Source organism: Sturnus vulgaris, chromosome 12, assembly GCF_052056855.1.
Source record: "Sturnus vulgaris isolate bStuVul1 chromosome 12, bStuVul1.hap1, whole genome shotgun sequence".
NCBI lineage: Eukaryota > Metazoa > Chordata > Aves > Passeriformes > Sturnidae > Sturnus > Sturnus vulgaris.
Window position 1 is genome coordinate 19,321,230 of NC_142254.1, and position 11,882 is coordinate 19,333,111.

Below are 11,882 nucleotides of genomic sequence, written 5' to 3' on the forward strand. Positions count from 1 at the left end.
AGGCTCCATCGTGTGCTCCACGTGCTGCTCCAGCACAGCCCACAGTGGGTACCTCACTCCCACCTCCACCCTGCCAGACCCCACAGGAGCTGGGGCTTCCTCACCCTCTGGGTGGGCGGTGAGGGCTGGATTTAAAAAATCTGGATTAAAGAAGCAGGATTAAAGCAGAGAAAGGCTGAGCAGTGCTCACACTGCACCTACAGGTGCCATGCCCACCTCAGTGGCACAGCATCCCACAGGAGCTGGGGTTTCCTTTGCCTTTAGGATCCTGATGAATCCTAAAAAGTCTTGCTGTGCAGCCAGCTCTTCTCACAAGCACCAAATCCAAGTGCTGCAATGCCTGCAGAGGATGGGCACAAGGGCACAGGCAGGACCAGGAGCAGCCCAGCAGCAGGGTAGGGGCAAGGATGGAGGAATTCCCTTAATCCTCATGTTTGATCACAAAGTTCAAGCTGGTTCCTTCATCTCAGGGCATCCCCCTTAGACCAGACCCTGGAGAAGGGTCCTGGTTTCTGCTGGGATAAAGTTCATTTTCTTCTCAGTAGGGATGAGCAATTGTATTGTGCATCCTTTGCTTCCCTTTCCTTTTATTTCTCTTTCCTTTCCATTACAATTGCTATACTTTATATTTTTATAATTGGAATCCCTGAATGGTTTGCTGTGAAAAGGACCTTAAAGTTCATCTCATTCCACCTCCTGCAACAGGCAAGGACACCTTCCACTATCCCAGATTGCTCCAAGCACCATCAAACCTTGCCTTGATTATTTCCAGGGATGGGGCAGCCACAGCTTCTCTGGGCAGCCCCTGCCAGGGCCTCACCTCCTTCCCAGGGAAGAATTTCTTCCCAAAGCAAAGAATTTCTCCCAAATATCAAACTGTTCTCAATCCACGAGGTTTTTCTTTCCAATTCCCCACCTCCTGAAGGGGTAGCAAGGAATGAGGGAGGCACCTGGCTCTCAGCTGGGATTACACCACCAGAGGACAGTAGGGAAACGTTCCCATTTCCCACAGGAAAAGGAAAAGAGGAAGGTTTTGGACACAACCATAAAAAACTGCCCCCACCCCAGCACCACACCCAGCTCAGGGCTGTGGCAGATGAGCAGGGACACATCTTCCTCCTCCCTGGAATGAGGGCTCTCCAAGCGACCCCATTTCCCTCCCTCCATTGCATTGCAGCATTTTTGACTCATTTCTTTCCTGCCTGGAGATGAATCCAGGAAGTTCTGGAAGAGGAAGGAGGTGACAGAGGCTTACCACAGACCCCACCACAGGTAAAACCAAATTAGGGGCAAGTCAGAGGTCCCAGACTCCCCCTATAAGCTCTGAGACCCCACCCATTCCACCCAAAAAAACCACATTGCAAGAGAAATACAAAACATAGCACTTTAATTGCAGGCAGATATAAAAATTTACCCCAAAAATTAATAAACCTCAGGTAATACAATAAATAGGCAGCTTTGGTGGCACGCACACATGTGCAGTCCTGCTTTGGGAGGCACCAGCAGCTCCCCAGAGCTGGGGGCACACACAGAGGCTGTGAAAATGAGGATTTACACATGGATGACGCTGCCTGGACACGCTTGGGAGAGCCCCACACGTGTGTTTGGGAGGGTGAAGCCAAGCTATTCACACTGTGCTGCAATCTTGAAAAATTAAAATTCTATATATTTATATAAACTCTGGCTCTGGTCAGGAAAAATTAAGATTCCTAAGTTTTCATGTTCAGTATTTACATATAGAATCTCTGCATTGGTTTGCAAATTTCAATCCACTTTGGCATGAAAGAGAAACACATAAATCTCACAGCAAAAATAAAGAGGAATTTCGGGAGTTCTCTTTGGGAGGCACACCCTGCCTTCCATCAGCAGGGTTCTTTGAAGGGGGAAAGCTGATTCCTGGATACAATTTCCTAAATTTGAGCATTCTAAGGCTTTTCCAAGAGTCACCTCTTATCAAATTGCTGCTCTCAGCAAGGTCTGAGTTGCAGATTGTTGGGGCAGGTGGTTACAGCTGTTGATTTTTGGTTCTGCTTGACTGGCCATTAACAAAGGCAACACAAAGCAAAGCCAGCCCTGACCTTCCTGCACGGCTTGGATGCTCCTTTGTCCCCCAGCCATGAGCTATAGACAGCCCTGGCACTAGAAAAGTCACTTTTATCATAAATTGTTTAGAGGACAAACCCTGAGCATCCAACCACTGGATTTACACTCTGCACTGGAAACAGCAAAGAACAAACAAAACCAAACCAAACAAAAAAAAAATTTAAAAAAAAAAAAAAATGGAAAAAGAAGGGATTTTTAGGCATTCATGGGACTAGTCTGGGTCTGGCTAAGCCCAGACTAGCAGGGCTCAGACTGCAATCTGCTGGCTCTCTCGGAAGAGCGGCCGTGTCGTGGTGCAGATGTCCTGGAAGATCCGATAGCCCTGCTCGTGCTGGGGCTCCTCAGCCATGGGCAGCATGGGGCTGGAGCTGCAGCTCTTCCCTGCCTCATCCACCACCTGCCTCACGTACAGCTGCTCCACCTGGGACAAAGGAAAAAAAAAGGTCAGGAATTGAGTGAGAAATTGGGCACCTCCTGCTGCTCCATCCCATGGGGATGGGGGACACACAGCAGAGCACAGGTGGTGGCCAGGTCCTGCCAGGACAGCACGTCTGACTCCACAAGCACCTCCAGGAATAAAGGAGCAGCCCCAGGGATACTGAGGTGCAAGGACAGGCTGGGGAATGTGCCAGCACACCCAGAGGGATCCACTGGGGCTGACACTCAAGACATCAAGAGGTGACAAGGTCAGAAGTCGTGCAGGAGGCACAGGACCAGTCTCTGATCTTGTAAAATCCTCACAGATCTCTGCTTGCTCAAGAGGGGATGCCACACCCTCCCCCTGGGCCCTCCCTGTCATGTCCCTGCTGCCACAGCCTGGGTGGCCCAAGAGGCTCCGGAAACTCCCTGTCCTGAGCTTTTTCAATCCTAGAACTGCTGCAGCTTCTCCAAGGAGAAGTTTCTGAGCAGAGCCGTGAGGACTGACCCCACATCCTCCCATCTCCTTCTTCACCCTCCTCAGGTTTCCCAACCCCACTGCCGCCAATCACAGCTGCTGACCACATCACTGACTGATCTTAAATCCCTAAATGGGGATTTACTTCCCCATTTCCCACAGGAAAAGGCAGAAGTCTCAGTGCCAATGCAGGATCAGGAGGAAAAGGAAAGATTTCTCTACAGTTCACGAAACTAATGAGGGAGTTTCATTTGGAAACCCAGCTCCAGGAATTTGACAATGAGCAGCCCAAGCACCTCTCAGGAGGCTGTGGGAAAGCACCACACTTCCACCCCCAATCCAGGCACCCAAATGCTCCAGGGGATGGAGCTCTGCTGGCAGAATTCCCACCTTGTCTGGGTCCCTTTTGCTCCCAGCCCCCCATACCTGGACAAGGATGAGTTTACACCTCAGTGGCACCGCATCTGGGAACTCCTCGCCGAAGCACAGCATGACTCTGCTGTCTGGGAAACGGCCCTGGTTGTTGTAGAACTGCTGCAGTTCTGCAAGGACAGAGGAAAACTTGGAATTTGCCCTCCAGAAGGTGCCAGCCTTTGTTACACATCCCTGGGATCAAACGCCCCGCAAGGAAGCTGTGGGTTCAAGCAAAGCCTCCAACTTTGGAATTTGCCACGTGACCCAAAACATCAGATTATTCCTTCCCAGGTCTGGTAGTGTCACCTGCTCACCCAGAGCACTTGGGAACCCAGCAGTGATGGATTCTAAGCAATGCAAGGAAAAAGGGCTCCACCTTTTCAACCCCACCACAGGGCCCAAGGGAGCCTCACACTGGGTTCCAGCTCCAGAAACCCTTTGTGCACTGTCCAAGGCTTTGGGATCCCAGAATTGCCTCAGCTGTTCCAGGTTGTTTCTAGCCAGAGCCATGGGGACTATCCCTGTTATCCCTGTTATTCCATCCCCTCCTCCACCCTCCTGAAGGTTTCCCAACTCCAAACTGCTGCCATCCAGGTTTGATCCCCACATCTGCTGGCTGATCTTAAATCAACCAACACAGAGATTTATTTCCCACAGGAAAGAGCAGAAGCCCTAACACCTAAAAAAAAAAAAATAAAAAAATCAAGAGGCTCCTACAAACCTCGGAAGAACAAATTGGTGTCAAAAATCTTCACCACATCCTCCCGGTCCAATTTGTTGGGCCTGTCCTTGTAGGCCATGGTGTTGCCACTCCAGAAGACCCTGCCCTGGCACAGCCTCTTGATGAAGATGCCCTGCTTGTTGCTGTGCAGGAGGACACCCTTCTCCAGGTGGCCAAAGAGCTTCCTGGTGATCTGCTTCTGGCGATCGTTCTGGATGGCGTCGGCCGAGGGGAACCGGACGTGCTCCAGGGCATCGGGGGCGTAGAGCTTCTCCCCATGGCCCGAGGGCTGGCCCAGGGAGATCCTGCAGCCCTCAGAACACGAGGTGCTGACGTGGCCCACCAGCCTCCCGCTGTAGTAGAAGCTGATCACCATCTGGGAATAGCCTGGGGGGTGATGGATGTGTCTCGTCAGGTAAGGGTAAACCTGTTCCTCACTGCCGTGCCCAAATCCCAAATGTCCTGGCAGTGAAATTTGCCAGGAAATTTCTCTTTTGGTAGAGGGACATCTCCCCCAGCCTGGTCCAGGGCTGACCAGCAAGTGAGAGCTCCCAGTATTACTGGATCATGGAATGGTTGGGGTTGGAAGGGACCTCTAGAGATCACCCAGACTAAGCCCCCTGCCCAGGCAGGTCACCTGGAGCAGGTGACACAGGAACAAATCCAGGTGGGGTTGGAATGTCTCCAGAGAGGGAAATCCCACAACACCCTGGGCAGCTGTTCCAAAGCTCTGACACCCTCCATGGGAAGTTTTTCCTCATGTTGAGGTGGAACTTCTGGTGGTTTGGTTTATGGCCATGAAAAATATTGAAGCTCTTCCTCCTGCCTTTGCTCCACACTCCCCCCATGCCATGGGCAGATCTCCCCATTCCAAAGGCTGGCTGATCCCAGCATCCCAAGCAGCTGCTCTCTGCCCCCATGCCACCATCTAGGATTCATCCCAGCATGGAAATGTGGATAATCAGGAGCGTGCAGCACCTCCTAAACCCAAAGCAAAGCCTCCCTCAAGGTGGGGGACAGAGTCAGAGCCACCTCCTGCCACCACAAACAGAGAGGGGCACCTGCTGGCCAGGTGAGATGCCTTACCTGAGTGATACTGCTCATAGCTGGAGTATCCATTCATCAGGGGTAGTGCTGTGGGCACAGAAAGCCAAGCTGAGCCTGCATTCCCAGCTCCCAAATCCCAATCCCCAGCTCCCCCCATTATCTGTCCCAAGTTTCCCAGCTCCAACATAGGACATGCCAGCAAAAGCTCCCAACTGGATTTCCTAATGAGAACTTCAAACAGTCTTAAGAAGGAAGATAAAATAACTGTTCCCCTGTTTCCTTCCCCAAAAAACCTCCCAAATACCACACAAGCTGCTGGCTACTTACCAGGACTGGGCTGCTGCACCCACCAGTCGGGTATTGGGGGGTTCCTACAGTTCTCCTGGGGGGGTGAGGGGCTCCTCTTGATGATTCCCAGGTATTCATCCACACAGGAGGGCTGTGGGACAGCAGACACCAGGATCAGAGCAGGTTTGATGCCTCCAGAAAAGCACTTGAAACACTCAGGGAAGGTCCAAATGGCAATGCCAACCAATTTTTGGGGGTGGGAAAGATCAAGTCTGGCATTGGTTGGACATTTGAATAAAACCCTCAGGAGCTACTGAGGGGAAGCAGCCAGGTGTGAGAAGGGCAAGGAGGGACACAGCTGTGACAGACTCCATCCCCAGTGAAGGTCCCTCCCAGCTGGATGCACAAGGAAAGCAGGAGCCAACATCAGAACCGTGTCCTGGTGCTGGCTCAGCTGCATGAGCTGCAAATGCAACACTGCAGCTTTGCAGATGGAATTTTGGGGAAGGCACTGCTTTGGCAGGCAGCTTGAGCCAAGCAGTCCACCTGCAGCCAAGGTGAGGCCTCACCTCTTTGATGAGGTCATCGATGGCAGAGGAGCTGCAGTCCATCTCCGTGACATCATTCAGGCTGCTCCCGTTGGCAATCCCTGCCTTGCCTGGAAGGAGAGGTGAGGGCACAGTGAGAACACCCACACTTGCCAAGCACAGCTCATCTTGAAGGGTTTTAGAAACCTCTCACTCAGTGAAAGTTATGAAACCAGGAACCACAGCAGACACATGTAACAGCACCTTGGACAGGCTCACAGCCCCTCCAGAGCTGCTTTTTGGGGCCAAAAATCATTTTACAGCTCATTTCCCCCCTGCACAAGGGCCAGCAGCAAGAAAAATCAAAAGCCTGGCTGGTGACAGAGAGAGTTGGAGCAAAGGAGAGGGTTTAGGGTTTTTTTTGAGCACCCCAGAGACTGGGGCTGGGGCTGCTGCTTCTCCTTTTTCCACCAGTCACCCCAGTGCAGTGGTGCTGCTGGTGGGAACCTGCAGTGCCATTTGCATAGAGGCAGCCCAGTCCCTGTGTGAACAGGCTGGAGGGGACAGAGATGCTAAAGGCAGATTTCCTGACTGCAAAATCATTCTTTTTTTGCAAGTTTTTAACTTAAAAAAAAAAAAAGGACAAAGCACACAGGCTCCCCTAACCACAAACTGAGTTATAGTTAGCGTGATCTGAGTCACGCCAGACATCAGAGCAGCTCTCTGCAAAATTATTGCTCCTCCAGCAAGAAAAGGGATTTATTGCAGCTCCCTACCATCCTCACAGGGCAGGGGTTGGGAGGAAAAAAAACGTTGAGGCTCATGTCCCTCCCCCAGGCAGGGAAGGTGGAATTTGCCCCTACAGCATCCTTAGGGGATGGGAGCTTCCACAAGGCTGCAGCTGTCCCCTATTTCCTAGGGATTTAAGGGGTTAAAAAAAAACCAAGCCTGGCCTTTCTCCTCCCCTCCCTGTCACCCCAAGGGGACACCTGCAAAGCAGGACAAGCACAGAGCAGGGGCTGGCCAGCAAGCCCAGCTCAGGTGCAGGGCTGTGCTCACAGGATGGAGCCAGAGCAGGGCTCAGTCCTGTCCTGGGGAACTCACACTTCTGCTCCTCCTCTGGCACGATCCTATAAACTTTGTAGGGCTCGGAGATGTCCAGCTGGGACCTGTCTGTCACCTCCTCAAAGTCAGGGCTCTTGTTCAGGGCGCAGCGAAGCCGCGTCTTCCACGTGGCCGGCTCTGCTTTGTCACCTTCCTTGAACTTGCCTTTGAAAACAGCCCAGGCCTAAAGCAAAGAATGAAAAAAAAAACAAAAAAAACCCAAACCCTAAGAAAATCCTCTCTGTGAGCTCTACAAAGCCTCCCAGGGAGGAAGAGCTGAGGTTGCAGAGAGCATTTTGCATCTTGCACCCTCTCAAGCATCTCTTGGGGATTTGCTGTTTCGCTCCTAGACTGCGGCCACCTGCACAGCCACCACACCTGGGGGGGGGTTTGGGGTGCAGAGCAGCACTACCTGCCTCAGAAATGCAGGAAAGTCTTTTAAAACTCAGGTTTTTCAAAAAGCAGAGGTCAAAAATCACGTGTGGGTTCACTTCTGCACCTACGGGTCAGGTCAAGGAATTGCTGCTCAATTAAAAATCAAAAGAAACCTCATTTTCCAGCTCCTGACTAATAAATTAATAAATACATTAACTGGTTTCTCTAAGATCAGAACATAATTTGTGCTTTTAGTAGGAAAACATATTTTAGCACTGAAGAAAGAATGAAAAATACTACATATCTTTTAAATATATATATACCGATTTCTTTTATAGATATTTCTATATTTTCAGAGGGCTGAGTTCAAGGCTATCCCCATAACTCAGTTGTTGCTGAAATTAAACTCTTCACCAGTACAAATGCTTGGAAGTGGAGTCAGAGGGAAGGGAATTCCTGGGGAAGACCTGACCTTTTTACTTCAGGATGGAATTTTCCCATTTTTTTTCCAAAACTGGAAACCCCCCTTTAAGTGAAACCCTTCTTTCCCATCTGCAAAGTCTTTTTAGGTTTTTTTAAAATATAAATCCAGTATTTTATCAAGAGAAGCTGATGAGAAGTTTAGAGCAGGTAAAAAGCTGCTTCTTATGTCAAACACGCTGAAAACAAACCTAAAACCGGTCCTAACTTTTGACAAAAGGGAATAAATTATCCCAAACAAAAAGCCTCGGAGAGCAACGGCAAGGGTTAAAGATGTAAAAAAAAAAAAGAGACAGCCTGGCCATGTCCCACCAAGGCACAAAACCAGCACCACAGAGCAGCAAGAAAAGGCATCAACCACCTGTCCCTACCTTGAAAATAGAAGCATCCACCTCCTGGTTGTAGTCCTGCTTCCCGGCGTGCTTCCAGGGGATGCGGAACATGGATTTGTGCTCGTTCTCCCAGATGAGCCCCGGGTAGAGCTCGCTGTCGATTTGCTCGATCAGCCACTGCCGCAGCCGCCGGCCGCCGTTCCGGTCACACATCCTGCAGGGACACGGGGACCAGCCCCGTCAGCTCTCCCGTTTGCAGGGATTGGGCTGCTCTGCCCCGTGCTCAGCTGGCGGTGCCACCACCTGCAGCTTTTGGTAACCCTGCATGCCCGTGGAATGGGATGATCTTGAAGGTCCCTTCCAACCTAAACCTTTATGGGATCGGTTCTGTAATTCTAGGATTCAAATATCCTCGCCCCACCCCTGCTTATTTTAAAATGAAAAAAAAAAAAAAAAAAAAAAAACAAAAATGAGACAATTTCCTTCTGAGTTACTACAAATTCTTCCTCCAGCTCTACCAAAGTTCCGCTGCCAGAAGCAGCTGACTCAGTGCTCTGCTTATTCCTATTTTGCCGTGGGATAAATCACAGAGGAAGCAGATGGATGGGGATTAAAGCCCCCAGCTGTGCTGTCACCTGAGCAAGTGACATTGGGCAGGCCATCCTGGGGTGCCAGAGCTGTCCCTGGCTGGTCTTGGCACAAGGATTTGTCCCGGAGGGGGCAGCAGCTCCTCTCACCAGGCACTATTTGGGGAGCAGATGCCAGCTCCAAACTGCATCCCAAATCCTCACAGGGACAAGGAACACACAACTGCTGGAAGCAAAGTGCCAGGCTCAACCCTCCCTGTCACCTCCACGGCATGACAGGAGCTGGTGGCCTGGCAGAAATGATCAGCAGCTCCTAAATCAACTTTCCAGGCATTTTGGGCTCTACATTTTACTGGACTGCCTCTCTCTCGTTCGTATTTACTGCCCCATTGGAAGATTTTTGGGGAGAAAACAAGGATGCTGCCAGCACAGCCTGAGAACCAATGGTCCCTGTTTTGCCATGGGCTCCCACCACCAAATTCCATCCCTTTTCCACTGCCCAGCAGGATACAGAGATGGCCCTGGCTACTCAGTTTTTTAGAGATGATGAGCACCAACACCACCAGCCAGAACATCACGGAGGGCACAGCTCTGGATGCCCCAGAGGACATCCAGGAGGAGTGGGGGCACACGGAGCCTCTCTGGGGGCTCCAGCACCCAGCCTGAGTGATGCCAAAAGGAAAGAACCTGGGAAATCCCGCAGAAATGGGACACTCCTAAATTACCCCGTTTTCTAGAAAGCTTCTTCCCATCACTGCGACCCGCAGCGGGCTCGGTCCCTGCGCAGGGGACCGCAATGGGGACTTCCCACATCCGTGCGATCCCGCAAACTCCCTGCCCTTCTCCGCAGCCGTGCGGATAATCGGGGTAGGGCTCGGGACCTGCCCCTGCCTTTCCGCCGCTCGGTGCCGGTGCCTTCCCGCTGTGCTCTCACAGAGGATGCCCGGTACAGGACGCTATGCTGCCGCAGGTCCCTGTCCATCCCACGGGGGATGCCGGTATCTGTCCCCCAGCCGATGCCTGCCCACCCACGAGAGATGCCGGTACCTGTTCCCCAGCCGGTCCCTGCCCTCCTACAGGGGATGCCGGTGTCACTATCTGTCCCCCAGCCGGTCCCTGCCCTCCTACGGGGGATGCCGGTGTCACCATCTGTCCCCCAGCCGGTCCCTGCCCTCCCACGGGGGATGCCGGTGTCACTATCTGTCCCCCAGCCGGTCCCTGCCCTCCCACGGGGGATGCCGGTGCCGGTACCTGTTTCCCGGCCGGTCCCGGTACAGACTCCGTGTCCGCGCTCCCGGTGCCGCGCCCGCGATTTCTCCGCGCTCATCTTTTATGCCAGCGCGATTATGATGCCACGCCCACCGCCACGCCCCTCCCCGCTTCACCCATCAGCGGCTCCTCCCCTCTCCCGCCCTACCCAATGAGGAGGCGGGGCCGTGCGGAGCCGACCAATGAGAGGCGTCCCGGCGGGGCGCGAGCCGCAGTTTCTCTTAAAGCACGGTTTTCCCCGAAATCAGCTGACCGGGAGGGGCGGGGCCTGGGCGGGAGGGGGGCGTGGTTAACTCGCCCCTGTCCCGGGTCTGTCCCGGGTCTGCCCCGGGCCGTTGCGGTCCCGTCGTTCCCAGTCCCAAATGAATCCATTCCCGGTTCTAACCCAATTTCCCCAGTACCCGAGCAATCTGCCCAGGCCAGACTGGTCACTCTCCAGTCCCAGGTCATTCAATCCCCAATCCCAAATCTGCCTTCCCAGTCTCAGACTAGTGTCCCCAGTCCCAGCTCAATCCATTCCCAGTCTCAGACCAATATTCCCAGTCCCAGATCAATCCATCCTCAGCCCATGGTCAGTATATTCCCAAATAAACCTTCCCAGTTGCAGACCAGTCTCCTCAGTTCCAGATCAATCCAGTCCCATCCCAGTCTTCCCAGTCCCAGATCAGTTTCCCCAGTCCCAGGTCAGTTTCCCCAATTCCAGATCAGTTTCCCCAGTCTGAGACTGGTCACTCTCCAGACCCAGGTCATTCTATCCCCAATCCCAAATCAGCCTTCCCAGTCTCAGGCCAGTGTTCCCAGTCCCAGCTCAGTCCATTCCCAGTCTCAGGCCAGAGTCCCCAGTCCCAGCTCAGTCCATTCCCAGTCTCAGGCCAGTGTCCCCAGTCCCAGCTCAGGCCACTTTCCCCAGTCCCAGATTAGTTAATCTCCAGTCCCAGTTTAGTCGCTTTCCGGGCAGTTCCCAGCTCCTTTCTGGATCAACCCCAGCCCTGGATCATTCCCTCTCTCCTGCCCCAGCAACTCCCACTGTTCCCAGTCCACATTTGGTGTCCTGACTGTACCCCAGACCAGCCAAACCCAGCCAGGGCCACCAGAGCATAAAGGACCATCTGCAGCCTGACTTCAGAGGGGTTTTTTTTTGGGATTACCAGATTACACACACATTTCTTGGAAGAAAACCATAATTACTCCCACGTGGGTAATACAGAGAAATGGGAAATGTATGGAGCTGCACAGATGGTTTAATAAAAATAACGCTCTGAGGTGCACAACCTTGCCTGTCATTTCTAATAAAGAATGGCTGGAATGGTCCTTGTTTTTAAACACCCCACTGATCCTCATTGGATCCCCCCCAGGAGATTTGGGGTGAGCCAAAAACACCTCCTGCAATCAGATACAGCCAGGAGGATTTATTCTCTTTTTTGACCAAAAACACAATTTTAAGCTTTGCAGGGGCTTTGCATCATTACCTCCTCCTGCTAGACAGAGACCCTCCTGTCAAAAACTCTTTATTTTGTTAAAATTCTGGAAATTGTGATATTTTAAAGGGTCTGCACAAAACCAAACTCTCCATCCCCTCTGGAGACCAAAGACCTGGAGATTCACTGCAATGGAGTGAGGTGACTTTATCATTCCCAGCTTCATTTTGGCTCTACAGCCTGGAAAGGTAAATCCAAATTCCCTGGGGCGAAGAGGATCCCTGTGGGGAGGATAAAAATTAAACCCACTAAAATGGGGTTT

At 52.1% G+C, this 11,882-nt stretch overlaps 1 protein-coding gene across 7 annotated transcripts; it reads right to left on the reverse strand.

Moving 5' to 3' along the window:
* Window positions 1-1,370: 1,370 nt before the first annotated feature.
* On the reverse strand, window positions 1,371-10,238 carry IRF8 (interferon regulatory factor 8). Of its 7 annotated transcripts, none has more exons than XM_088172101.1 (9): window positions 10,125-10,238; window positions 8,326-8,500; window positions 7,055-7,283; window positions 6,038-6,126; window positions 5,508-5,619; window positions 5,220-5,267; window positions 4,134-4,520; window positions 3,425-3,540; window positions 1,371-2,524 (listed from the first exon to the last, which is right to left on the reverse strand). In XM_088172101.1, exons 2-9 carry the CDS (start codon window positions 8,497-8,499, stop codon window positions 2,351-2,353), a joined length of 1,329 nt encoding a protein of 442 aa, XP_088028227.1. In that variant the 5' UTR covers window position 8,500; window positions 10,125-10,238; the 3' UTR covers window positions 1,371-2,350. The 7 variants fall into 7 exon arrangements, with proteins under 7 accessions (XP_088028227.1, XP_088028230.1, XP_088028226.1 ...); XM_088172104.1 differs by having other exon boundaries at window positions 7,100-7,283; window positions 8,326-8,709; window positions 10,125-10,195; XM_088172100.1 differs by having other exon boundaries at window positions 8,326-8,709; window positions 10,125-10,195.
* Window positions 10,239-11,882: the final 1,644 nt, after the last annotated feature.